At 31.6% G+C, this 26,243-nt stretch overlaps 2 protein-coding genes across 2 annotated transcripts; one reads left to right on the forward strand and one right to left on the reverse strand.

Annotated features, from left to right (window-relative positions):
- Window positions 1-3,341: 3,341 nt before the first annotated feature.
- LOC126739309 (cactin) lies at window positions 3,342-13,056 on the forward strand. The gene is made up of 5 exons (XM_050444936.1): window positions 3,342-4,215; window positions 5,212-5,475; window positions 6,316-6,457; window positions 8,721-9,062; window positions 12,405-13,056. The coding sequence occupies exons 1-5, from the start codon at window positions 3,439-3,441 to the stop codon at window positions 12,977-12,979; spliced, it is 2,100 nt and encodes a 699-aa protein (XP_050300893.1). The 5' UTR covers window positions 3,342-3,438; the 3' UTR covers window positions 12,980-13,056.
- A 1,370-nt stretch (window positions 13,057-14,426) lies between these two features.
- Window positions 14,427-25,899, reverse strand: LOC126739308 (engulfment and cell motility protein 1). Its single transcript, XM_050444935.1, has 10 exons — window positions 25,090-25,899; window positions 24,441-24,570; window positions 24,221-24,381; window positions 23,988-24,150; window positions 23,771-23,932; window positions 21,688-21,833; window positions 21,499-21,626; window positions 21,149-21,264; window positions 20,848-21,099; window positions 14,427-15,117 (listed from the first exon to the last, which is right to left on the reverse strand). The coding sequence occupies exons 1-10, from the start codon at window positions 25,702-25,704 to the stop codon at window positions 14,864-14,866; spliced, it is 2,127 nt and encodes a 708-aa protein (XP_050300892.1). The 5' UTR covers window positions 25,705-25,899; the 3' UTR covers window positions 14,427-14,863.
- Window positions 25,900-26,243: the final 344 nt, after the last annotated feature.

Consider the following 26,243-nt stretch of genomic DNA (forward strand, 5'->3'; position numbering starts at 1 on the left):
AAAAATTACTAAGGAATTTTTAACATACTAGTAATAAATATAATAAACTAGAATCACTTTCCTAAGAGGTCTTTTAAATTTTTGACATTTATTTGTAGTTTCTGCACGACACTAGTATGTAGTTAAAAATAATAAAACTCATTTTAGTCGATATTTGTGTACATATGTTTTTGATGGCAACAGAAAACATTTAGCATCCTACTAAATTGACTCTTTGGAAGAATCCTTAAGTTTTTGTGTTTTTTTGGTATTTAATTTTGATTTCTCGATTCTCTTGGTTATTGATGTAATATTTGTACAAGTTTAATCTAATATGCTTTTCATCTGAAATGCAATTTTGATGGATATCAACAATTATTTCCTCTATATTATTTTCTTGTAGAGGATTGATGATCTGAGTATCAGTATGTCTTTAGTCCTGGTACATATTGCAATGCGTCATCTAAATTATGAAAACTAGAAATGGTAGTACTCTCTCACTTTCTTGCCCACATACAGGGTGTCCGAAAAGTCAACGATAATACTGAAGGGACTGATGGAGCAACTCATAAGCACCCAGAAAAACATAAAATGACCTTAGTAAAAAATTGATGGTTTTCGAGATATTGGCACTTTAGTGGAAGTCACCAAAATCCTACTCTTGGATCAGATTTTCGATTGTCACGCCTTAAAAATAGATATTTTTTAGAATATCTTTTTAGCTATGCAACACTGAATAGCCATTTTAATGATCAAAGACAAACATTACATAACTAAACGGCCAAAAAATTTAATAAGAAATGTATTCTAAAATAAAGTATTACTTATTTTTATTTTTTAAACTTTGACTTTGACCGCTCATACTGGACAAAAGAAATTGTACGGCAACCTGGCTAATACCTTAAAAACTTCGCTCATTTAATCTACTTTTTAAAATTACCTAAATGTTTTTTTAACAGTTTACTATTATTGTGTTATAGTAAAAAATAACCCTAATTCACCTTATGATATCATTGTAAAAAAATTAAACAAATTTTTAAGTTATGTTTAAAATGTTTTTATTTAAGTTAAAAATTAAAAAAATCAAGAGCGAAGGTAATTCTTATCACCATAGCATAGCAATAAACAACAAACATTTTTGGAATTTAGTTTGTTTACAGTATTCCGTGAACTAACTACTTTTTTGCTTGTATCCTAACGTTTCTGTTACCTTTTGCTTTGGATTTGTTTTTGAGATCATTTTCCTGTGTACTGTGTTCTTTGAGCTGTTTGTTTTATTGGTTAATCATTTATTATGCCCTTACCGTATAAAGACCAAGAATATGCAAACATACATCTCATTTATGGTGAATGCAGAGGAAATGGTCTAGCAGCATCTAATCTTTATCAAGAAAGATATCCGAATTTGGCCCGATATCCTGACTATCGTGTATTTATTAATGTTCACCGCTCATATTCCGAAGGCAGAATGCCTCATGCTCCTGTTCGAGAGGGAAGACCTCGTATTGATTATGCTGATCAAGTTTTAGAAGAAATTGAAAATGATCCGACTATTTCGGCACGAGCAATCGAAAGAAGAACAGGGATACCGAAATCGGTAGTAAATGACATCACTAGGCGATTTCAATATCACCCTTATCATGTGCAACGAGTGCAAAGCCTACTGCCTCGAGACTACGAACCACGCCTACAATTTTGCCGCAGAATGTTGCAAAGAAATCAAGAAGATCCGAATTTTTTAAACAATATACTGTGGTCGGATGAGAGTACATTCAAAAAGGATGGCTTTATGAAGATGCACATTCTTTTGCGTTGGAAAATCCCCACTCTATTCGAGAAGAAAGGTCACAGTACCGATTTAAAGTAAACTTGTGGACCGGTATCTTGAACGGACGTGTAATTGGCCCATTCGAATTACCAGAAAATTTGAACTGGCAGGCTTATTTAGATTTTTGTCGAAACAATCTACCAATTCTTTTAGAAGATGTTCCTTTGGCCAGTCGCCGAATAATGTGATTCCAAAATGATGGTTGCCCGGCACATTATGCCCACGAAGTTCATCGGTATTTAAACCAAACATACCCCAACAGATGGATCGGCCGACTTGGTCCAATTTTATGGCCTCCCAGGTCTCCAGACCTAAACTCCCTCGATTTTTTTACTGGGGTTGCATAAAAGAAAAGGTTTATGCAAGACCAATAAATAATATTGCTGAATTACGGCAGCGAATAAATGATGCAGCCCAAGATCTTAACGCTGCCAGGAATGCAAGATGGATCAATAGGTCATTTATTAAAAGATGCCACGCCTGCATTCGCATTGGTGGTAGAGATTATAAATTTGTTTTATTTTTTTCATAAGGTAGATTAGGTTTATCTTTCACTCTATCACAATAATAGTAAAGCTTTTTTTAAAACATATTGGGTAATTTTAAAAAGTAGATTAAATGAGCAAACTTTTTAAGGTATTAGCCGGGTTGCCATACAATTTTTCGGTCCAGTATGAGCGGTCAAATTCAAAGTTTAAAAAATAAAAATAAGTAATACTTTATTTTAGAATAGATTTCTTATTAAATTTTTTGGCCGTTTAGTTTAATGTCTGTCTTTGATCAGTTAAATGGCTATTCAGTGTTGCATAGCTAAAAAGAGATTCTAAAAAATATTAATTTTTAAGGCGTGACAATCGAAAATCTGATCCACGAGTAGGATTCTGGTGACTTCCACTAAAGTGCCAATATCTCGAAAACCATCGATTTTTTACTAAGGTCATTTTATGTTTTTCTGGGTGCTTATGAGTTGCTCCATCAGCCCCTTCAGTATTATCGTTGACTTTCCGGACACCCTGTATATACATCTATTTTTAAAAAAACTTATGAGATTACAGAAGCTGATGCCCCACTTCTTTGAAGTTTTCATTTATTTCAATCCTCCTAGATTTTTCTCATGATGATTTAAAACCAACCTCTCCTGCGGAAACTAAAATTATAATAAAATGTAGTTATTAAGAATTATCAAGTTGTAAGCACAAACTCACTTGTAGTATGCAAGACAATTTTCCTTTCGTATAAGGGACTTTTATATCCTTTATCTGCTTTTTCATTAAGAGGCCTATAATTTAAAACACATTGGAACAAAAACTCATAATTAAATTGATTCTACTGATACAAATATAATAATCATAAAATAAACAAAATAATAATAAAATGTTCAGACTCTAAGTTTATAAATCTATATTGTGAACCTGATGTCGCACTTGGCCCGCAAATTGATTCTGAACGCACCTTAATTTATTTATTTAAGAGAATTATTAATGCGCCGGTTGGTAATCGTGGTTGTCAAATTGACATTGACAAGTATCATAAACCCCAACATAACCTGCAAAAAATGCTGCAAAGCATAACAAACGTTCGTTTGTTGTGTATTTGATTTTCAAGTTAAAAATTCTAGCTCACAAGAAATAATGCCAAAAGGCAGTGTAAAATATGATCACAGACGCGAGAGCTATTCACCAGATTCTAGCCATCGCTCTAGAAGAAGATCTAGAACCCCTAGCGATCACCGAAAAAAATCTAGTAAATCTCATCAAAAAAGCTCCGAAAGACATCGTTCTTCCTCCAGAAAACATTCTGAACGTTCAAAAAGATCCCCAAAAGGAGCAAAATCCAAAAAGCGAGATTACAGCAGCGATTCTAGTAGTTCCAGTAGCACATCCAGCAACTCGGATAAATCAGTGAAACTATTGTCTAAGCTAGAAAAAGAACGGATCAGAATATTAGAGGAACGTAAACGGCAAAAGGAGCTTCTTAAGGCGACTGAAACAGCTGAAGAAAAACGCCTTAGACGATTAAAAAAGAAAGAGGAAAAAGAAAGAAAGCGTAAGGAGAGAATGGGCTGGGACAATGAGTATCTCCACTACACAAACAGTGACAATCCTTTTGGAGATGGCAATTTACTGACCACATTTGTATGGTCTAAAAAAATGGCAAAAGAGGGTCTAACAAATGCAAGTCATGAAGAATTAGAAGCGCGGAATAGATTCAAACAGGAGGAAAACAAGAGAGAATTAGAGAAAGTGAAGAAGAGGAGACAGGAAAGGGAATTGGAGAGGCAGAGGAGAGAAGAGGAAACGCAGTTGGTTCAGAGGAGTAAGGAGGCTGCTCAATTTGAGGAATGGGAAAGGCAAGAGGATCAGTTTCATTTGGAACAGGCTAGGTTGAGGAGTCACATAAGAATACAGGCAAGATTCATTTATTTATATCATTTTCTTTATCATATTTTTTAAATAAGAATAGGGCAGTAAAATGGCTCTTACTTATACTTATATACTTTTGAGTAGAAGTACCAGGGATGATGTTCTTTGATTAAAATTAAAAGTGGCTTAAGAGTGAGTTATTATTTATAGCACTTTCCGAATACTTCAACTTTTAAAATGGACTCCAATGAACTTGGAAATCTCTTTAAAGAATTAATTTTAGCTGGAAATAATTCTAACTAAGCTTTATATAAATATGAGTGTCTTTCCTTTTTTTTATCTATTAAAAAGGAGATTTATTGGTGGGAGTTACAAACAGCTTTTTCTAGTAGGCTTACCGAATTTAACTATTTTGGAAATAGGCTTATAAGAACTGAAAAATGTTTGACGCACCTGTGTATTAAATTTTTTAGTAGAATTCCAAATAATTTCAAGCTGCGAAATACTATAAATCCCTTAAAAAATTAGTAGTAGTACATAGTTACTAGTTTATAGAAATTCCATGAAAGAGTTCAATGATTATAATCCTCTTAATGTTATAAATTCTATTTTAAAGCTCTTTGTATATGTTTCATTGTAACTTTGTATTCACTTTTATCATTCAGTATGTATGTTTTATATGTGATATGAATATTACTTATCTTACAAAAAATGTTACTTCCTTTTCTAAATTTTATCAAATTTTAATTTTTTTTTGTGATTAATAATGTTTCGAGGTATATGTACTTCTCAAAGCAATTCCTTGGTCATAAGTCTGTCATACTTTTGTTTTCTTGTTATGTCTTTTAGATTCTTAAGTTAAATTGAAAATCTTAAAATATTAGTCTTGTTCACAGTTGGTGTGAGCTATTTACATTTACATTTTTTGACCCCATTATATATTAATATATTTTTACTGTTCATGTTTTTTTCATAAATATTCAATGTTTTATTATATTTAAATATTAATAATCTCGAATTTTCAATAATTTTTCTGTTTAGGATGGTAGAGCAAAACCCATAGACCTGCTGGCTAAATACATAAGTGCAGAGGAGGAAGTGGATGCTGTTGAAATGCATGAACCTTACACTTATCTCAATGGCCTTCATATCAAAGATCTTGAGGATCTTGTGGAAGATATTAAAGTTTATAAAGAACTGGAGAGGGGCAAAAACTTAGATTATTGGAATGATATTACTGTTATTGTTGAAGATGAATTGCAGAAACTTAGGAAGTTTCAGAGAGAACAAGATTTAGATACAGGGGTATGTTATTATTCTTCACCATTAACACAAAAATAAACTAAACCTTACTTACATAACTTTAGAACTGTAATTATTTGAAGAAAGGAGAACAATTTATAGGTAGGAGCCTCTATTTTAAAAGTTCCAAATAAGCTAATAATCTATTAAAAAGACCCACATATAATTTTTTTTTTAAATTGTAAAGAATCAGAAATAATATTAAATGTGATAAGAACCAGAGCAAATAAATTAAAATACAATTTAATAATGCCACAAAATGTGTCACTAATATGCCTTTCGGCTTGGTTAATGACTCTGGTTACTAATACTGGTTAAAACATGTGATTTTTAGAATGCAATATAGAAATGATAGCTGATCTCATAAGCTGTAGCAAGTACATCTAATTAAACCTAAATAATATGTTCTCAAATTTAGAGCACTAATAGAAATTTCATTCAATTCTGCAAAGCCTAAGAGGTATCTGGTTATAATATTAGTTTACTTGTCTCTCTATAGTTTTGTGTTTTTAAGACAATTGGTTTAAAATGTGGTTTATTATTTTTAATTAACTGGATTGGTGTTACCAAAGATACTTTGACACTGTTTATGTTAACACCACTTTTGCAAAAAGTGAAAATTTTGGATCTATGGCAACATTTTACATTATATAACCTATTAAAACATATTATTTTGAATTATTCTGCAACTTTCTTTACATCATTATTTTATGACAGCCTACAGCAAACAAAGTACTTTTTGTCCAAACTGGTTCCATCTCTTTTACTATTTCAAACCCATTCATATTGCCTGCAGTCTTTACTTTATCAAATTTATAACTAGATTTATTTTTTTCTGTATAGGTAGGCAGACGTGAAGGTATTAATCAAGCAGTGGCCCAGGATGTGACAGCAGTTTTTAAAGGAAAAACCGCCATCCAACTTGAAGCACTTCAAAAACAAATCGAGAGTAAAATTAATGGAAAAGCTGATGGGATAGATATTGGTGAGTAATGCTTATATACTATATTGTAGACTACAAAAGAGGATGGATTCCTTTAAATATATTTTTATAAAATATAATTTTTATATACAAGGTGAATAAATTTAATATTTTTCAATATCTATATTAAGGGTGCATTTTAGACAATTGTTTTTGTAGTAGATTTTTTATAAATAAATAATAATAGAATATTTAAAAATACAATTACATAACTAGATTGTGTAAAAGATTACTCAATGTTTTCAGAGTTACTTAATAAACATCAACATAGAGACAACTGAAACAGTAATGCTTTAGTGTAGTAATAGAATATTAAGGGTATATTTGGAGAAAAACAAATTTGATATTTTTCTAGATTTATTACAGGCCTATGATTGCATTGACAGGGAGCTTTAAAAAAGTTTGAAAAATTATATGGGGCATTCCCTGAAATTGTTTCAGTCATAATTATCGTAAAGAAAATTGATATTGCTCAGGAGGAGTATTGCAGGGACTATTTTGTTTGTAATTTATGTCAATGATCTATATTCCATAGTAGATCAGAAAATATATCTGATAATACAAACTTATTAGCTTGTGGATGCATGTCCAAGAATGGATTAGTAAAAAATACTCTTCTAATGTTAAAATTTAACCATCAATTCCAAAATATATGGATGCATTTTAAGTTTTACAAATTTGTAATGAATTTAACTTCCATTTCTGTTAAAACAATGCTGATCTCGTGTAATCGAAAACTGCTAAACATATCTACTGTGTCATTAGTTTCTTGTTGTATTTTCTGTTTTATTTTGCATAAAGTTCTAGACCTATTGGCATATACTTTATTTTTAACCCAGCTTATATCTAGGTTAAAAATAAAGTATAAAGCGAGAGGTTATATCCCGTTTTAGGCAAAAAACCATTAGTTGATTTTTTTTGTATTTATTGTTAGCATATTTTTATGTTCCGCCCAGGTTACAGGCATCTCAAAAGAAGTATATCATGCCCTTTTTGAATCTCACCTAAGGTATGGCATCCTGTTCTTTGGTTACTGTACTGCTACTAAGTTACATTCTCTGTTTCTTCTGCTGAAGAGAGCTGTTAGGGTCTTATCATGTGCAGACTATAGGGGCCACTGTAAGCCTCTGTTTCAATACTACAAAATACTAACTCTATATGATCTTATTTTGCTTGAAACATTTCGTCACTGTCATTCTAATACCTTCCAACAAAGGGCTAATATACATAATTATCAAACACGTTCTAGACGAAACATTCAGGTACCTCAGTCTCAGAGCACTTAAAGTAGAAATAGTATTTTCCACTATGGAAAGCTCATGTATAATTTATTGCCTTTAAGGATTCGCAACTTAAATAGACGAACATTTGATATTGTCATTAAAAAAGTTTTATTGAGATCTGCTGATCTATACCATGCTGACTTGTAATTTGCTTGCATATATGTCTAGGTTAATTTTATTTTAGTTCTACTGTACCTCTAAGTACACTTGTAATTGTTTGTTATATGTTTATTGTAAATTTAGGAATTCTTTGTAAGTTGTACAGTAAATTTCCTTTTCAATAAACTTTTGACTTTGTTACCATATTACGGACTAGGACTTTGCAATCTATGTTAGAAGTTGCTTTGCTTGTTTGAAGGGTAACGTTTGATTTATCTGCGTATAGTGCTATAAAAATATTTGGATCTCCAATCGTGGGTAAGTCATTATTCATATCAAAAAATAAGGTTGGAGCAAGCTGACTGCATGAATATATAAGTGCCGTTCCTGATATTCCAACCTTTTTTAATTTATGTAAAAAAATCTTACGTTCTAATGTTTGAAACTAAAGTCTAAGCTAAAGTTATTAAAAAAATATTTATATAAGTTTTTTCTTTCTCTAAAGAATTCAGTACATAGTTTACACTTTCATACAAATGCACTTTCTGTGTTTTTATTTTTTCACAAAACCATGCTGATAGGGTGTAATTATTTTGTTAAAATTTAAATAGTTTACAAAAATCTAAAAAAACTTTTTGTTTTAATATGGTGTAGTTTTTGAGTATTTGAATTTTTTTGAGAAAACCCCAAATACCAAATTTGGTGTCTGTTGATTTTTCTGGGGGATATAGCAATTTTAAGTAGCTCATAATTGTAACTGTAATTAGAAAAGATATTGTAAATATTTTTGTTATTAACACTATTTTATTACTGCAAATATGCTTTTAAAGTATGATCACGCTTAATATATAATTATTATTATGATAATATACGAATTTTTTCAGGTTACTGGGAATCCTTGTTATCTCAGTTAAAGGCGCATATGGCCAGGGCAAGACTTCGCGACAGGCACCAAGAAAGTTTAAAAAGGAAACTTCAAGTTCTCAAGGCAGAACAAGCGGTAACTGTACCAGAAACTAACAATGAAAACAGCAATCATTCTATAGAGAACGAGGCAATATCGAAATCTGAAGAGCAGCAACCTGGAACTTCACAGGAATCTGCAGAGGAAAGTGAAGAAGAGGGAACTGAAGAGGCTGCCAATGACATTTTGAACGAGTGCTTTGTGGCTTATCAAAATGGCGGGTATAGTCCGAGGTTGCTGAGTCCTGAAGAGATTGAACCAGGTAACTAAAGAATGCAAACCTTATGATGTAGTGGTTATAATTTCTAATTATTAATAAATAAACTTCAAAGAATTATTCTTTAAGAGATTTTAAGATGAAGACTTATAGATAGTGGCTTTTATTCAAGCGAGAGGTACTAATTTTTTTCAAAATGGTAAACAAATTAGAAAGAATGAGAAATGTAATTAATATATATGACAGATGAACGGGTGCAGCTAACAAATAAATTTTTAAGTCATATCGAGGATCGTCAAAAAAGCAGTAGACAGCTCACTAGAGGCAGTGGCGAAGCGTGAGCTTTTTTTTTGGGCAGACAAATAAAAATCGTTAATTAGAAAAAAATGTGTATTCAATATTATTTACTTTAATGAAATAGAGAATGAAACCGCATGAATATTAACTCAAAGAGTAAAATTATGTAGTGATATAAAAAGGAAAAAAATAATTACTACTAGCATAAAAAGATAGATAGATAAAAATAAATACTACTTTTAAAAAAACACAATTAAAATACATAACCACTAAAATATTCACTAGAAAAACCTTTTCTTATACACCCAAAAATAAAAATACTAATTATTAAATTAGTATAGCACGCGTTCGCACCAAATGCCAAATGCATTCATCAAAACACAACAAAATAGAAGATGTATTGCGTCCGACCAGATCAAGCGTATCCATAAACAATAACCCTCAACAGCATAATAAAATAGTTGGTCCACTTCGATAGACAAAAGCTCGAATGTTTTTCCCGCGAGTAAATTTCGCAGACGTAATAGGCTGAATACTGATGCGGCCGGACCTCTGTCACCTGCTTGATGCGTATTTGGTTCGATTAGATGCTCCAAATTTCGGAAGACAAAATATCAATGTGTCTTCCTGGGGCTCGTATACATTAATTGGGTGTCAGCCCTGCATTTTTATTTTAATTGGTTGCACCTTCGGATTAATCATGTTTATATACTATATAATAATAGTAAGGAGAGCGACTACATTCTATGTTAACTTTTTTTAAATTTTAATTCAAAAATTACATGAAATAATTACGTGATAAATTAATGACAAATAACTGGATAATTTTGGGTAGACAGTGTCTACCTTGTCTACTCGTGCGCTTCGCCACTACTAGAGTTTCTTTAGGATCTTTTTTATCCAGAATTTGATGATGCACTTATTTCTCTTATCAAATTTTCTCTGTTCTCTCTTCAGTTTATCTACTACATTAATAAAATTTTAAAATTATGCAAAAGAATATCTAAATACCGCTTTATCTGTGCTTAACATTTAACATGTATTTCTTAAGAAACCCAAATAAAAATGTTAATAAAGAATAACAACTTTACTATTTTTTTAAATATTGTCGTTAGTGGCAATTTTAGGAATCGAAATAGTTTTTGCAAAATCAATGCAGATGGCTTCTTTTTTGTTGCCTTTTTTGCAGCTTTTTTGGCTTTCCTTTTCCTTGAATAAAACGCCTCAGCCTTTCTTTTATGCAACTCGTTCATAACGGTTAATTCTCTAATTTCATCAGTATCAGTCAAACTTTTAAGCTTAATTTGAAATTCATCACACATTGCGCATGTGTCACTTCTAGGGTATCCAAAAGTAATATTGAATTATTTATTAAAGATTGTTCTGTACGTTTCATACGAGACTTTAGCATTTAGTTGCTTTTCCTTAAAGAGGTTAAACATCTTTTTGATTGTAATTTCTTCTGGTAAATAGATCTTTTTTGTATCTTTTAGACTATAGTGGCTCTGACGACCCTTAAACTTTTGATGTGGTCACATACCAAACCTTTTGTTAAGTCGTCCAGCTTGCACTATGCTTTCCACGTCTGTCCTTAGGAGCTGCACCACTTCGTTTGAGGCTTTCCTTTATATAATTTATTTTATTTTTTGTAATCCCATGAATGGAACAAAAAGCTTTGGCACACACCGGAATATCACCATCGCGAACTCGAACTCGATACGCATAACTTGCATCATGAAAACTGGCACTATTCTCGTTTTGACGAGGTCTTCTATGCTGGACAGGTAAGACTGTAATTAAACCAGCTAAATAATAATTTTGCTCATCGTGAGAGCTCAGAGCATTAAAATGACTCAATATTTCTGCTCTTTGCGCCTCATTAAGTACCTCAAAGCACTTGAGCAATTACAAAGCTGTCCAGCTTCATGAGTGGATAACTTCAACATTTTAGAGACCTCTGACATCCTACCGGTTTTCTTTCTTTTTTTTTGAAGGCAAAATTTTGTTCTCAACGGATCCCTCCGAATCACTATTAGCCTTAATGGTTTATTATTAATCACACATACAAACAAGAAGTCACACTTTTGCGATTACAATAATACTGGCACGTTTTTTAAAAATGAATATTGCATCAGCCGGTTTGTTTACATGACATCGCTGGTTTTTTTCCTGGACGTTTGGACTAAGCTGGTTTTTATTCGGTACGCTATATTTTAGATACTAATTTACGCAAGACTACGGTGGTTGTTTTCCGGTTTTAGTACTCTAAAATAAGTGTGAAATGGCGCTTCTACCGAGATTTTCAATAAAAAGTGACATATCTGGTTTTTTCCCTGTACCCTTCACATGTTTCTGAATAAGAAATTTCTTTTTGAGTTTTTGTTCTACATCCGTATCCAATAAGCATTAAAATTTCAATCATGTGCTTTTCAGTTAAATAGGGCATTACGTTTAAATTAAAAAAAAGTACTTCAATCTGATTATTTGACTTATAATGGTCAATTAAAAAGTAAAACGCTTCCATATCTCGGAATTTTGTATGAGTCGATATGCTATTTAGATAAAAGCACAAAAAACCATTTAAAAAAAATTATCGAAAACATTATAATTATATCAATTCTGAGACATACTCTATATTAATTTCTTCATAAATCAAAATGTTTTTAAAACAATTTTCAAGTAGATTTAGGATAATGTTAACGGAGGACATTTTACACATTTGTTTCTAAATAACTTTAACAGTAAAACAGATTTTACAATTTATATTAAAAAAAAATATCTTAAATATATTAAATGGTTAATCACATAAACTTTGATATTTTGCAGCTATGTGTAGTTTGATAGAGTCTTTAAAAATATGCAATAAAAAATAGGGCGACCAGTTAAAAAGATCGTCGATCATGTCATATCTTTTTTTGGGACCCCTTGTATAACTTTGTTTTTAATAAAAAAGAGCGCAACTAAAAATACTAAAATATAGATCTATACTGAATTTATTCCAAGTTAGAGACTCACACTCTGTATATTAAATATAATAAACAGTTGCTCAAATACTATACCTAACTACAACAACGTAAATATTTTTTCTAGGAACTATAGTAGTAACTGAAGAAGACGACACTAATCGCCTAGAATTCGCCAGGATGCAAGTCACTGACAAAGGCAAAAAAGTCGAAAATGTAATTACAAAAGAGGAGCTTCTTTTACAAAAAGAAGCTCGCAAAGGTATGGGAGAAGACGAGGCTCAATTTAGTGTGGAACAAGCCTTAGATAGTCAAGTTTACTTGTGGTCCGATAAGTACAGACCGAGAAAACCGAGATATTTCAACAGGGTTCACACCGGTTTCGAGTGGAACAAATATAACCAGACCCATTACGATATGGACAATCCGCCACCGAAAATCGTGCAAGGATACAAATTTAACATATTTTACCCCGACTTGATTGATAAAAATTCCACACCAGAGTATTTCTTGACGGCCTGTTCGGATAATAGGGAATTTGCGATTTTGAGATTCCATTCCGGTCCGCCCTATGAGGATATCGCTTTTAAAATTGTGAATAGAGAGTGGGAGTATTCGTATAAAAGAGGATTTAGGTGTCAGTTTCACAATAATATTTTTCAGCTGTGGTTTCATTTTAAGAGGTATAGATATAGGAGATGAATATTATGGTTTCATTTTTGTGGTTCTGTTTTTATTGGGTTAAGCATGTAAAATAAATTATTTTATCATTATAAGTATTTAAGAGTTTTTTTTGTTCGTATTTGTTGCTTTTAGTTTTCCGTTCATACTCTCAAGTCTAGTACCTTTAACATTGTTTACAATTAAATGTGGTGTTTTTTGGATAAATTGATCAAATGCTGAAGAAAACTATTTGTTTCTTGAAAACGTTTCGAATTATAATTAAGTCATCTTCACGTTTTTACAATAATATTAATGGTGTTTTAAATTCATCAGAAACACCGAGGTCGGGAATTTTTTTTTCAACTTTAAATGGTCACATTTATGGCTAGCAATGTCTTTTATTTATTGCAGATATTGTTAAATCTCGCACTGTATTTTTACTTTTGATTTCTAATGAATTTCTATCATTTAGAAAAAACTTCAAGGGCGAGTTTTTTAAAGTATTACACCGCGATCTGTCAACAACGGCTGCAATTTGTTTTTTGACATTTGTCGCTGAGCCCTCCTAAGAGAGGGGAGAGGATCACTTTAATTTTTTTTTTAAATCGAATCTACTTCAAATGTGATGTTTGTTTGCCAACAAATTCTAAAATTGTTCTGATGCTTACATAATTATGATCAAAAATATTTGAATTAAATATAAAAGTAATTCGAATATTTTAACGAGTTATACAGAAGCAATATTATGTTAATTACCCTTAAAAGTTAAAAAAAAAACTACTGGTGTAATGGAACAACAGTTAAGCTTGCCTTCACTTAGTGCTCGCAGAGTGATATTTGGCATACCGTTTATGTTTAAACTTGTTAATGGCATGTTATTCTCTTAAATTCAATTGGTTTTAATGTACCGTACCAACGGCTAAGACACCAACCAATATTCTATATTCCCGTTCATAGAACCTTGTATGGTGTGGTGTAAATAATACTATTAATAGAGATTTTACCCTAATAAATAATCTTGATATTGATGTATTTAATTTATTTTTAAATCAGCTAATACAGGGTTACCTTGTTCATAATAATTAAAGTTATATACAGGGTGTCAGGGTGATACAAAAAAAAAATTTTATACAACGTTACTTTACTGTCTAAGGTGCATAACATAAAAATATTTGTGGATATACAGGGTGATTCATAAATGTGATATAATACACAACTTTTTTAATTTAAATGGAATACATTGATAACAATTTCTCCCAGAAATACATCCGTACCAATCCGGTGTCCTCCCTGCTCACCCGATTTGAATCCTTTGGACTTTTTTTTAAGGACAAGATTTATCATCATCAATGTGAAGCAACAGAAGAGTTTCGGCAAAATGCTGTTTTCGTATTTAACGCCTTATTTATTATTATGTTTAACATTTAGTCATTTTCAAATTAATCAAAAAATATTAATGTTTGGGAATAAAAGTAAAACAACAAAATAAAGTGTATATAATAAATTTATAAACGTACCGTCTAAAAAAGTGATATTAATATAGGTAAAAAAAATACAAAAAATATACTGTATGCTATTAACACTAGTTTCAATAAAAATCCTAATAAAAAAAGTGCCAAAGACAAAGATGACTGTAAAAGAAATTATTTAAAATGTTCCTCATACCGAGCTAACTGTAATTAGAACCTTACCTCATTCTCAATTCCTATAAGGTATTCATATATTCAGATCTAAAGTCAAGACCATGAAGATTTTCAGATCTATCCTAATATGTTTTTTTAAAACCTAAATCTATATAAAAAACTAATTAGTGCACTAATTTTTGGTTTTTGGGTAATAAAAAGTGAAAAAATTCAAATAATAATGTGTGTCTAATAGATCTCTCTACCATTATCATTATATCAGATCGAAAAAATAAATCAATTATTTTAAATCGTAACAGAAGTGGTAGTGCGGCGGATCGGGTGGAATCGGTGGAGGATCTTGAGGGATCGCTACGCCTTCCGCATCTAACAACCTCAACTTGATTTCCATACTTAGTAAAGTGTCCAGGTCTTTTTCCGTTTCTTTGCTGGACATGCGTAGACCTTTAAGGGCGTTAATGCCGTCCGTCCAGTAGGCCAATGTTAACTCGTCCGGGGCTACACAGTCTAAACTTTGTATTTCTGTGCCAGAGTCTGCAAACGTATGGTTTATTAGAAGTGAAATATTTTTTAAACATTAATAACGATAATTATATAAAATGTAATATCTAATTAAGTCAGTCATTACATCTCAGTTATCAAATGGGTTTGATACGGATTAAGTTATGTGATGCAAACAACGTTTTTTTTGCGCTTTTTAATAAGGCGGATATAACACCTTGTAGCTTGGCTTGCTACAGTTTAGTTTTGTATTTTATTTGATGGTTTTGAATCGAGGTTTGCTGTTCATAGGATTTCGTAGACTTTTTCAAGCACTGTTTTGACAAGTTTTTGCCGTAGCAATTATCCTCGTAAGGCAAATTTACCTACAGATTTAACTGTGGGTTTCTCTTAACAAAGTTCTGGTTTTGCTTTCCACACATGCTGGGTTTGTTTGTCACAAAACATGCTGAACCATGCATCTTCTGATATGCATTGGAAAAACAATTTTCTTTAGTTTAATTTTTTTTTTAAATTTAATGTATGGATGACATCAAAATCTTTATTAACATTAGACATAAGATTTTCACACATAAATAATAAGTCAGATATTTCAATTTTCAGATACATTTAATTTCTCTATAATTTAGCCGAGAAGTTTAATAATTTTGGAAAAGCAAATGCTAAAGCCGATTAATTTGAAATTGACATTTAAATGGCAATTAATTTATAACTGAAAATTGTCAGATTTATTTATTTAGGTTAGCTAAGAATATTATCACAAAACATATGAGTTATCAATATACAGTGCCGGCCAAAAGTGGAGAAACTTTTAATATTTTTATTTTTTTCTTATTAAAACTAATTCGAAGTAATTGTAAATAATGTTTATGGTTATATTTAGTAGTGACGAAAATAATTAGAAAAAAAAATTGAAAACAAATAATTTATTACAAAATATGCAAACAAAATTTATTTTCTCTAAGGACAAAAATGGAGAAACTTTTTATTTTTATGACATAATTATGTTATAATACAAAATGTGGATAAAAGCACACTAATACTTTGTGGCATAACCGTTATTCTTCACAACTTCACTACACCGTCTTGGCATAGATTCAAGAAGATTGTGTATAATATCTCTGGAAATTTCACTCCATGCTTCTTTTAGGACTTCTTCTAGGAATAATTCGTCTTTATTTCGGAACTAATTCGGGTTTTTTTGTCGAACTTTTTTGTCTAGGTGCTCCCAAAAGTTCTCGATGGGATTTAAATCTAGAATTTGAGCTGGCCAATTCAGAACTTGAATTTGTTGAGAGGTTAGGAAATTTTTAACAATTTTAGAAGTGTGCTTGGGATCGTTATCATGCTGGAATTTCCAAATTAACGGCAAATTATCCTCGGCGTAGGAAAGCATATTATTCCTTAAGATGTTTAGATAATATTGGCTATTCATAATCCCATCTATTCTCACCAGTGGACCAACGCCATGCCCGGAAAAACATTACAAAGAACAAACACAAAACTGTTGACCACAAAACACAAACCAAGGTCAGATTTAGGGCGTTGTGTTAAATGTTTTGATGATATATTATCACATGCATGTCTACAGTATGAGAATATTATCATCCTGGGTGATGTTAATGTTAATCATTTTACAAATAATATTTTACTTGATTGTCTTACAGCTTATGATTTTACTCAGTTAATAAATGAGCCTACTCGTATTGCTGCTATGGCACAAACACTCATTGATGTTATCTATTTTAATAAACCCTCAAATGTTACAAGTACAGCAGTACTTAACGCTGATCTAATTAGTGACCATCAAGCTATATTCTGCAGTATCGAGATTGCGGCACGGAGTAGGGAGATAAAAACGAAACTCTATCGTAATTTTAAACATTTTAATAAAAATGATTTTTATAAGGACCTGAATAAAATTGTGTGGGATAATGTGTACTATATCAATAATCTAGACGAAAAAATTCAGTATCTTACTAGTAATATTTGCTCATTATTTGATAGACATGCGCCCTTTACGACGTCAAAAATTTCTAAGCCTTATACCCCGGGGATAACTGCAAATGTGCAGCTTTTTATAAAAGAAAAAAATAAGGCATTGTCAAGTTTTAAAAAATCTAAAAATTTGACTGATTGGGCATATTATAGACAGATGCGTAATCTTGTGGTGGGAATGATTAGGCGAGAAAAAAGAAATTATCTGCAATTTCATCAGAACATCAGAGATAGTAAACAGTTATGGAGAGCTATTAATAATCTAAGTCTAAAAAATGTCTCTAATCGTTCTATTCCTTTAAATCTCCGAGATCCAAACAAAATTAATGACTATTTTGCTTCAATTTATAGCCCGTTAGGTAGTTGCCCCGAAGAAGTTGCTAATTTTCAGAACAAACAGTTCAAACATGATCTAAATTTTTCATTTCGATTAGCCAAAGTTGAGGAAATTTCTAAAATAGTCTTAAGCCTAAAATCAAATGCACACGGTTGTGATTCAATATCAGCGTTAATGTTGCAACACTGTATTCCAAAGCTATCTCCACATATTACGCATATTATAAACTGTTGCCTAGAAACTGGGTATTTTCCGGGTATGTGGAAAATTTCTCTCTTAACACCTTTGGCTAAAATTAATAATCCAACTAATTTCAGCGACCTTAGACCTATTTCAATTATCCCGGTCATCGCTAAAGTTTTGGAAAAGTTTATACAGCAGCAAATTTATGACTTTCTCACCTCCAATAATATTATTCCGCATAAGCAATCTGGGTTTAGAAAACAACATAGCACGACATCTGTCTTACTAAACGTTACCCAAGAGATAATTTCTGCAATGGATAAAGGAGACTCCACAGCACTTATAATGCTTGATTTTTCCAAGGCATTTGACACCTTGGATCATCATTTGCTTTTGGCAAAATTGGCTTATTATGGCTTTGATAATGTTTCCCAAATGTTTTTTAAATCCTACTTATCCAACAGAAGGCAAATGGTGGTCTTGGAAGATCAGACTTTTTCAAATATCAAATATATAACATCTGGAGTACCTCAGGGATCTGTTTTGGGACCTCTCTTATTTCTAATGTATGTTTCGGATTTGTTTAAAGTTGTAAAACACTGCCAGATCCAGGGGTTCGCGGATGATATGCAAATTTATCATTCTTTTAAAGCTGAATCTGTATTGGAGGCATCAAATAAAATAAACGACGATCTTTCTAGAATTTCCTTCTTTTCCTCTCAAAATAATTTAAAACTCGATCCTTCAAAGTGTTGTGTTATGTGCTTTACTTCTAAGAACAAAAAAAGAATAGCATTGGACGGTTTAAAGCTTTTTGTGGGAGGTAATCAGCTAAGTATGGTTAAATGTGCAAAAAATCTTGGATTGCTTCTGGATGATGAATTGCGCTTTAAGTTACACGTTTCTAATGTTATTAAAAAGTCATACTATTCTTTAAAGCCATTGTATGCAAACAGAAATATAATTAATTTTAAGGGAAGGAAAAAACTGTGTGAGTCTTTAGTATTACCTATTATGAATTACTGCAATATTGTTTATTATCCATGTTTAGACAAAATCACTGCGTACCGATTGCAAAAGCTGCAAAATCAATGCTTCAGATTTATTTATGGACTGAGAAAGTATGATAGAGTCTCTGCAAGGCTATGTGAACTTAGTTGGCTGCGCGTGGAAAATCTATTCTCTTTGCAATTGGCGGTTTTTGTGCATAGACTGCTAGCGTCGTCTACTCCTCCCTACCTCCGCAAAAAACTTACTTTTCGGAAAAATTTACATGATGCAAATCTGAGATTTGTAAATAAGTTGTCAATTCCTAGATATCGAACAGCCTTTTTTCGTCGTAGTTTTCTGTATAATGCTGTGGCAATTTACAATGACCTTGTTCCGAATCCTATAAAAGAAATGACAGTAGCGGGTTTCAAGAAAAAACTAAAGCTGCATTTTTTAACAAAACAGAATAGCTAAATTGTCAGTAGGTATTTCTTATTTTATAATTTTTTGATTTTTATGGACCAATGGGTGTATATCTGTTGATTTTTATATTAATATTAGTGTTACTATTACAAATGTTAATTTTTTTTCTTTCTGTTGTGCTATCTAAAATAATTTTGCTTACTTTTTTTAAATAGGTTAAGTAGATTAGCCTTTGGCTAGACTTCGCCTATGTACACTATTGAAATGTACAAATAAAGCCATTATTTATTAAAAAAAAAAAACACCTCACACCAACACATTACCGCCTCCATGTTTGATTGTGGGAATAGTGTACTTTGGGTTGAATTTTTCATTCTCGGGACGTCTAACCCATCTCATACCATCTGACCCAAATAAATTGAACTTACTTTTATCCGACCATAAAACGTTTTTCCATTGAATATAGGTCCAATGTAAGTGTTCTTTTGCAAATCTTTCGACGAATTTGTCTATTTTTCGTTGAAATGAAAGGTTTTTTTACCGGTCTCCTGGCTTTTAAGTTGGCGTCACATAAACGTCTTCGAATAGATCGCACTGAAAGGGAAATGCTGCGATATGCCTTTTTTATATCTTCGGCGGAGAAAAATGGATTTCTTCTAGAACATCGTCTAATTAGCTTGTCAGTTGCAGATGTTGTTTTTTTGGGTCTACCTGGTTTAGAGATGCTAGCAGTAGTGCCTCTAGTTTGCCATAATTTGATTTATTTACAAATGACACTTTTATGAAGATCAAGTTCTCTAGCGATTGTTACTTGTGTCACTCCCGCATTGTGCTTCTCAATTATAAGTTTTTTTATTTGTTCAGATAAATTTATACCTCGAGGCATTTTAATGCTAAATAGGCTTCTTCACAATCGAAAACGAACTGCTTCAAACGAGACCTATTGAATTTAAAATATTTAATACAAAAAGTTTTTCTATTTATGTTCTCAAGTAAAAAAAACATTGTTTACTATTTACACTCCTGTGATAAATATTCAAACTGTTTTGGTATGAATTTATGGCTTAGGCTAAGATAAACATTTTTAATACATGGTGTCACAAAAATTTTGAATAGATTATTAAATTATAAAATAAATTAAAAGTTTCTCTACTTTTGGCCGGCGCTGTATGTTATCATATTTTTTCCTTAATTTAAGAATTATTGTTAAGCCTTGTTATCTATATTATTATGGGCTTGGGACTTTTGGATGGAATTTTTATAAAATATAATTTAGGATTTAAATTAAATAAAATTTCAAATGAGATTAAGAGATTTAATGACTTTTATTTTAAGAGAGGAACTTCTTATATCCCCTACCTCTTATAGGCTTTGGTGCAGAGCCTTGTACATAAATAAATGAATTGAGGCTCCTAAATAAATATTTAGTTTTTAAGAAACGGCTTTAATAAAAAATTAAAAATTTATTTTATGTGTGTCTTTAATGACTGAGTTAGGTAAAGTTTTTCTTAATAAACTGATATATTACTTTTTTTTTGTTAAAATTGTATGATCTTTTTCTTGCTGTGAAGCCTTTAAGTAAAGGACTGCTATATTTAAATAAACAGTAAACATAGATAGTTAGTATAAATTACAACAGTTTTACCACTAACCAAAACTCTGATTTTTACTCTCGACACATGTTTCGCTAACGATGTTAGCACTTCGGGAGAAGATTAAAACTGAAAAAAAAAAGTTTTGGTTAGTGGTAAAACTGTCTCGTAATTTGAGCGTCACACCAAAGGTTTCAACTATAGTACTATAGACAGTTAGTAAGTCTGAGACATTCTTACCCTGCTCAAGGGACAACGAAAATGCCAATTGAGTATGCGAGGCTTTCCTGCGCATATGCGGACACTCTTTACCAATCAGGACCGCCTGAATGGCGCTCACCGGCAATTTTGACTGCAACTCTTCTGTGGACGGAGTGGATTTCTCGTCGCAATCGCCGTAATGAATAACCTTATGATTCGGAGAAAGACGCATGTACCAAAATTTATCTTTTATTCTCTGTCCTCTAGAGGAATATTTAGTGAATCTTGTACCTAAGAAAAACTAATAGGCACAAATTTTAAGAATTTTTTCGAACTATACCTTCAACTAAAAATCCCAGTCTTTGCTGCTTTATTATTCCCATTATATCTGGGGTTATTATTTCCCTAAGTTCTACAACTGGTTTAGCGTGGCTCTCCCATTCTTCTCTAGTATTTCTAAGGGCAGTAATATGACATTTTGAAAATGTTTAAAGAGTTTTTATGGACATCAACCAATTTAAAAAATCATATGCAAGAAGAAATATCAAAATACAAGGATTTATATGAAACACATGATAATAAAATAAACTAAATTGAGATCCTAAAAGAAAATTTATTTTTAGTCTAAAGCGTAGACCAATGTAGCTAATTAATTCCTTTATAAATAAAATAATGAATTTATTTTATTACCTTTCTAATTGCCATAACTGGGTAATCTCGGAGTACGTAAGAGACTGCAGTTTTGTTTTTAATTGTTCTAAAGAGGCAGGTGAAATTTCCAATGCTCTACTTATTTGCTCCCTTACCACACTGGCAACCTGTTAATTATTATTTAATTAGTGAAAAGTGGCCTTATTAATAATATTTTAACCCTATAACCTTTCCAAAATCTTCTGCAGTAGCCCTCATTTCTTTCCAAGTCTTATTTAATAATACGATGCAAATGCAGTAACACTCTTCGAATGGGTGGTCGTGTGTAAAAAAGAGAGGTTGATAAGTAGCACATTGTTCAGATGGTGTTTCTCCTAAAATGATTTTAATTAAAAAATATATTTTTTTAAAATGACTATTTGAAGTTTTGGAACTATTGATCTCAGGTAGATATCACATGTTAAAACATTTATTACGTTATTTACCATTTTGAGTTAGTGTTACTATTTGTTATTTTAAATTAGATACCCTATATGAGGAGTTCCATTCCAAAACTTCCCTTGTCCACATTTGACTAAAATTTCGCAATACAAGCAATTGTTTAGTAATTACAATAGTTACTTTAGCATTTACCTAAGCCGTGTTAATTTAATTTCGACAAAATTTAATAAAGAAAAATGGACAAGACAAGTTTTGGCATGACTGTATGGATAAGACAAGTTATAGCCTGAAAAAATACAACATTATGGTATTTTTTCACTGTTTCCTCCTTTACAAAGCTCATTCTTTCTTCATACTGTCTCCCAATAGTCATTTCTCTCTCCCTAGGTGTCGCCGAAATGAGAAATTGTTTTTTTTTCTGTACAGTTGAAGAGTGTTTCTGTCTTTCTTCCACAATGACAAAGAGCAATTTCATTCCTTTCCTGGACAGTTGAAAGGTCATGCTGTCTTACTTTCAGGAAGTCGAAGAGTATGTCTGTCTTTCTTCCAAGTATCTAAGAAGTAAATTTGTCTTTTTTCTGCACATTTGAAGAGTTTTTCTGTCTTTCTTCGACTTTGTCAAAGAGTAATTCTATCCCTTTCCTGGACAGTTGAAAGGTCATGTTGTCTTACTTTCAGGAAGTGGAAGAGTATGTCTGTCTTACTTCCAGGAAGTCGAAGAGTCTGTCTGTCTTTCTTTCAAGCAGCTAAGGATTAAATTTGTCTTTTTTATGCACAGTTCAAGAGTTTTTCTGTCTTTCTTCCACTTTATCAAAGAGCAATTTTATTCCTTTTCTGGACAGTTGAAAGGTCATGTTGTCTTACTTCCAGGAATTCGAAGAGTCTGTCTGTCTTTCTTCCAAGCATCTAAGGAATAAATTTGTCTTTTTTCTGCACATTTGAAGTTTGAGTTTTTCTATCTTTCTTCCAGGAAGTCAAAGAGTCTTTCTGTCTTTCTTTAAAGTATCTAAGGAGTAATTTTGTCTTTTTTTGCACATTTGAAGAGTTTTCTGTCTTCCTTCCACTTTGTCAAAGAGTCATTTTATCCCTTTTCCAGACAGTTAAAAGGTCATTCTGCCTTACTTCCAGGAAGTCAAAGAGTCTGTCTGTCTTTCTTCCAAGGTTCAAGGTCTTTCCAAGCTTCCTTCGTGAGGTTTTTGACTGAACCTCACTTTAGGAACATTAGTTTGATTGGTCAATTAATAACTAAATGTACTTAAAGTGTGGTTTATTTTTTTAAATAAATCAAGAAAATTCCGTAGATATTGCCAAACATTAATAATTATAATTTAATTTGATTGCAAAAAAACCCTCAAAAATCTAATTAAAAAAATACTATTTAATTTTGATTAATTAACTCTTTACCAAAGAAAAATGTTTTCAGTTCTTACCAATTTCTAAAGTATTTTCTGAGTACTTAATTAATTTTTTGAATGATATTGGCATTCAACAATATACCAAAAAAATTCTTCATTTTTTTAATTGATGAAAAAAAATAATTTTTCCCAAATAAGGACAAAAAGCTAACAAACAATACTATACAATACAATACTATAATGAATTTTAAATATCAACCTAAATAGGACACCAAGGAGGTATTTTAAGACTCAAACAATATAATAGAAATGGGGCAACAAATCTTTGACAATTTTTCTCCAATATAGTTGATATTGTTACTGTGAAGGCTATGGGAACTTATAAAGATTCATAATTCTAATTTTTTCCTCTCTCCTTTGACCTTTTCTTTTCTAATATAATTAAGATAAACTTGCTTTTGTGGAATAAATAATAAGCACTACTAATATAAATTCAGGTTTTAAACAATACTTACCCACTTTAAGCAGTTCACACAATATTCTCACTAACTCCACACTGGCTCTTCCAAATGGGCACTCATGCTCATCAGCCCTGCAACTATTCTCCAGAACTAATTTAGTATAACTTTCTGTATGGTTTCTAGCAAAATATACCATACAGTCTAGTGCTAATAAACCTAAAAAAAAATATTTAAGAGATATTTCTGGAATTCTTTCTAATGTAATATTTACCAGGAGGAGTCTCAGTAAAATCCAAAACAGGATTAATGTCGTTTTTAAATCCTAACTTTTTATAGTCTCTTGTAAAACCTTGAGCTCCTCTTAAACTACCTGCCCCTTCACTATCAAATGCCACTCTTCTAAGTTCTTTAATTTTATCATGACCATCCTGATCCTAGGAGAAAGTGTACAGTTTTAATTGTCCAGCTGTAAACATTTTCATTTAAAAAAAAAAAAATTCTTACTTGTGGATCCATCTTTGTAAGCATCCTTTGCTCTAAAAGTCCCAACATCAATGTCTGTAAAACGTATAATTGATGTGCCATTTCAGCTCCACTTGAGGCACCTGTTTGCAGTATATTATGTTGAATAACAGTCCGTACTTGCTTGGAAGTTAATGTCTGCACTGGAAGTTTTATTTAATTTATTTATATCATATGTAGTGCTCATTTTATTCATTATTACCTAAGCTGCGCCTTTTTGCTACATCAGCTTTTAATAACAAAGCATTTATAAGAGCAACAGCATTTTGCTGAACCACTGGAGTGGCTTGGAGATGATTTATTAGCGAGGCTATAGGAATTTCTTTTTCAACCTAAAATCATTTAAAAATCTTTACTTTATTTTAAATATATCTTTATTCATGATGTTCTCCAAGCTTATCAAGATCTGTATATACACCTAGAGACCAGAAACTTTAAAAACATTCAATTTGTATGTATTTTAATAACAATATTGTAAGAAAGGACTAAAAAAACTGGGAAAAATTGGTAATATACAGTATCACCAGATATTATATTATACATGAAACAATATTGTTAGGTTGGTACCTATTCATTCAAGTAGGTTTAAAAAAGGAGTTCCAAATTATATTAAGGACAAAATAAGTATCAAAACATGTAATATTATTGAGTGGCAAAATAAAACAGCAATCCAGTCATATCTTAAAGAACTCTTTGATAAAGGTTGGGTATAAACAATGGCATAAAAAATTGTAGTATTTCTTGAAAACAGATCTTCAAGCTTTTTGACAAATTTTTTATGTTTACCCAACTTAGCGAAAAATTTAGAAAGTTTTCCACTTCTAAAGTTTTACCATCTTATATCAAATTACCTGGCTATATCCTTCAGTTCTATTTAAAGTAACATTTTCTAAAATAGATAATGCAGCTTGAGTTACTTGTGCCTCCTGTGGAGTATTTACTAAATTTGCCACTCGGTTTATAAACTCAACTGTTGGAACATCCCAGGAAACAATACCACATTCCATAAGTTCAACAAAAGATGTTAAGGTGTCTGCCAGTACTGAACCCTTGCAAGTCCCTTTTTCGATGGGCTTCGTAATTAATGTTAGGCCATGTTTATTGATAAATTCCAATGCAAAAGTCATATCAGCACTTAATATTGACAATTTACTCATAGCTGCGGCTTTTTCTTCAGGAGTGCCATTGTTCAATTTGTGCAGAATATCTTGAGCTGTCTTTAAAGGGGAGAAATTCATCTTCAGTACTGAGCCATTTTTAATTTCATTTCTATTCCTGTCGGTAATGTAATTCTTGTTGGTACTTTCATTGAACTGTAGAGCGTATTGTTCGGGCTCTGTAAGATTCCATCCATTGCACAATTCCTGGATAATCGCAACCAATGGTTGTTTTTGGTTGAATTCAATAAGTTGGGGGACTTGGTCCACCATTTCCACGGCGATTTTTACGATGTAGGAGTCCTTCATGGCTGCGAAATCTTAATAACTGAGTAGAGAAGTATTATTCAAGTATATTAGCTGTTTTTCATTGCTAAGCTATTTTAGTTGTTTTGGAGATAATTAGTGTTTATTTAAATTATAATTAATAATATACATCATGTTTAATTCAATATTTGTTTACAAGTTTGACAGCTGGAAGCCGCACCCTACCCTACCCTACAGCCAGTGTTGCCAACTTATATATTAGGCATAATAGTACAAGTTTCTACAAAATTATAACTACAGATAGTACAAAAATAGTACATTTTTCATTGGATATAAGATACTGCTATTTAACTTTTACCCAATAAGGACGTCTAAAATAAAACAAGTTTTATGGTCCGTTTTCACGTTCATGCCACTTGCGCAAACTAGATTTGCACATGCAAATTTGCGCAAATAAAACTTTGGTGTATACATTTTCGTTCATTTTAAATTGCACAAGTAGTTAGAACAGTTGTATTCTGATGTGTAGTGACCAGTGATTAGGGTGTGAGTTTGTGAGCACAGAAACATAAAAATAAAGT

This window comes from Anthonomus grandis, chromosome 8 (genome assembly GCF_022605725.1).
Source record: "Anthonomus grandis grandis chromosome 8, icAntGran1.3, whole genome shotgun sequence".
Lineage (NCBI taxonomy): Eukaryota > Metazoa > Arthropoda > Insecta > Coleoptera > Curculionidae > Anthonomus > Anthonomus grandis.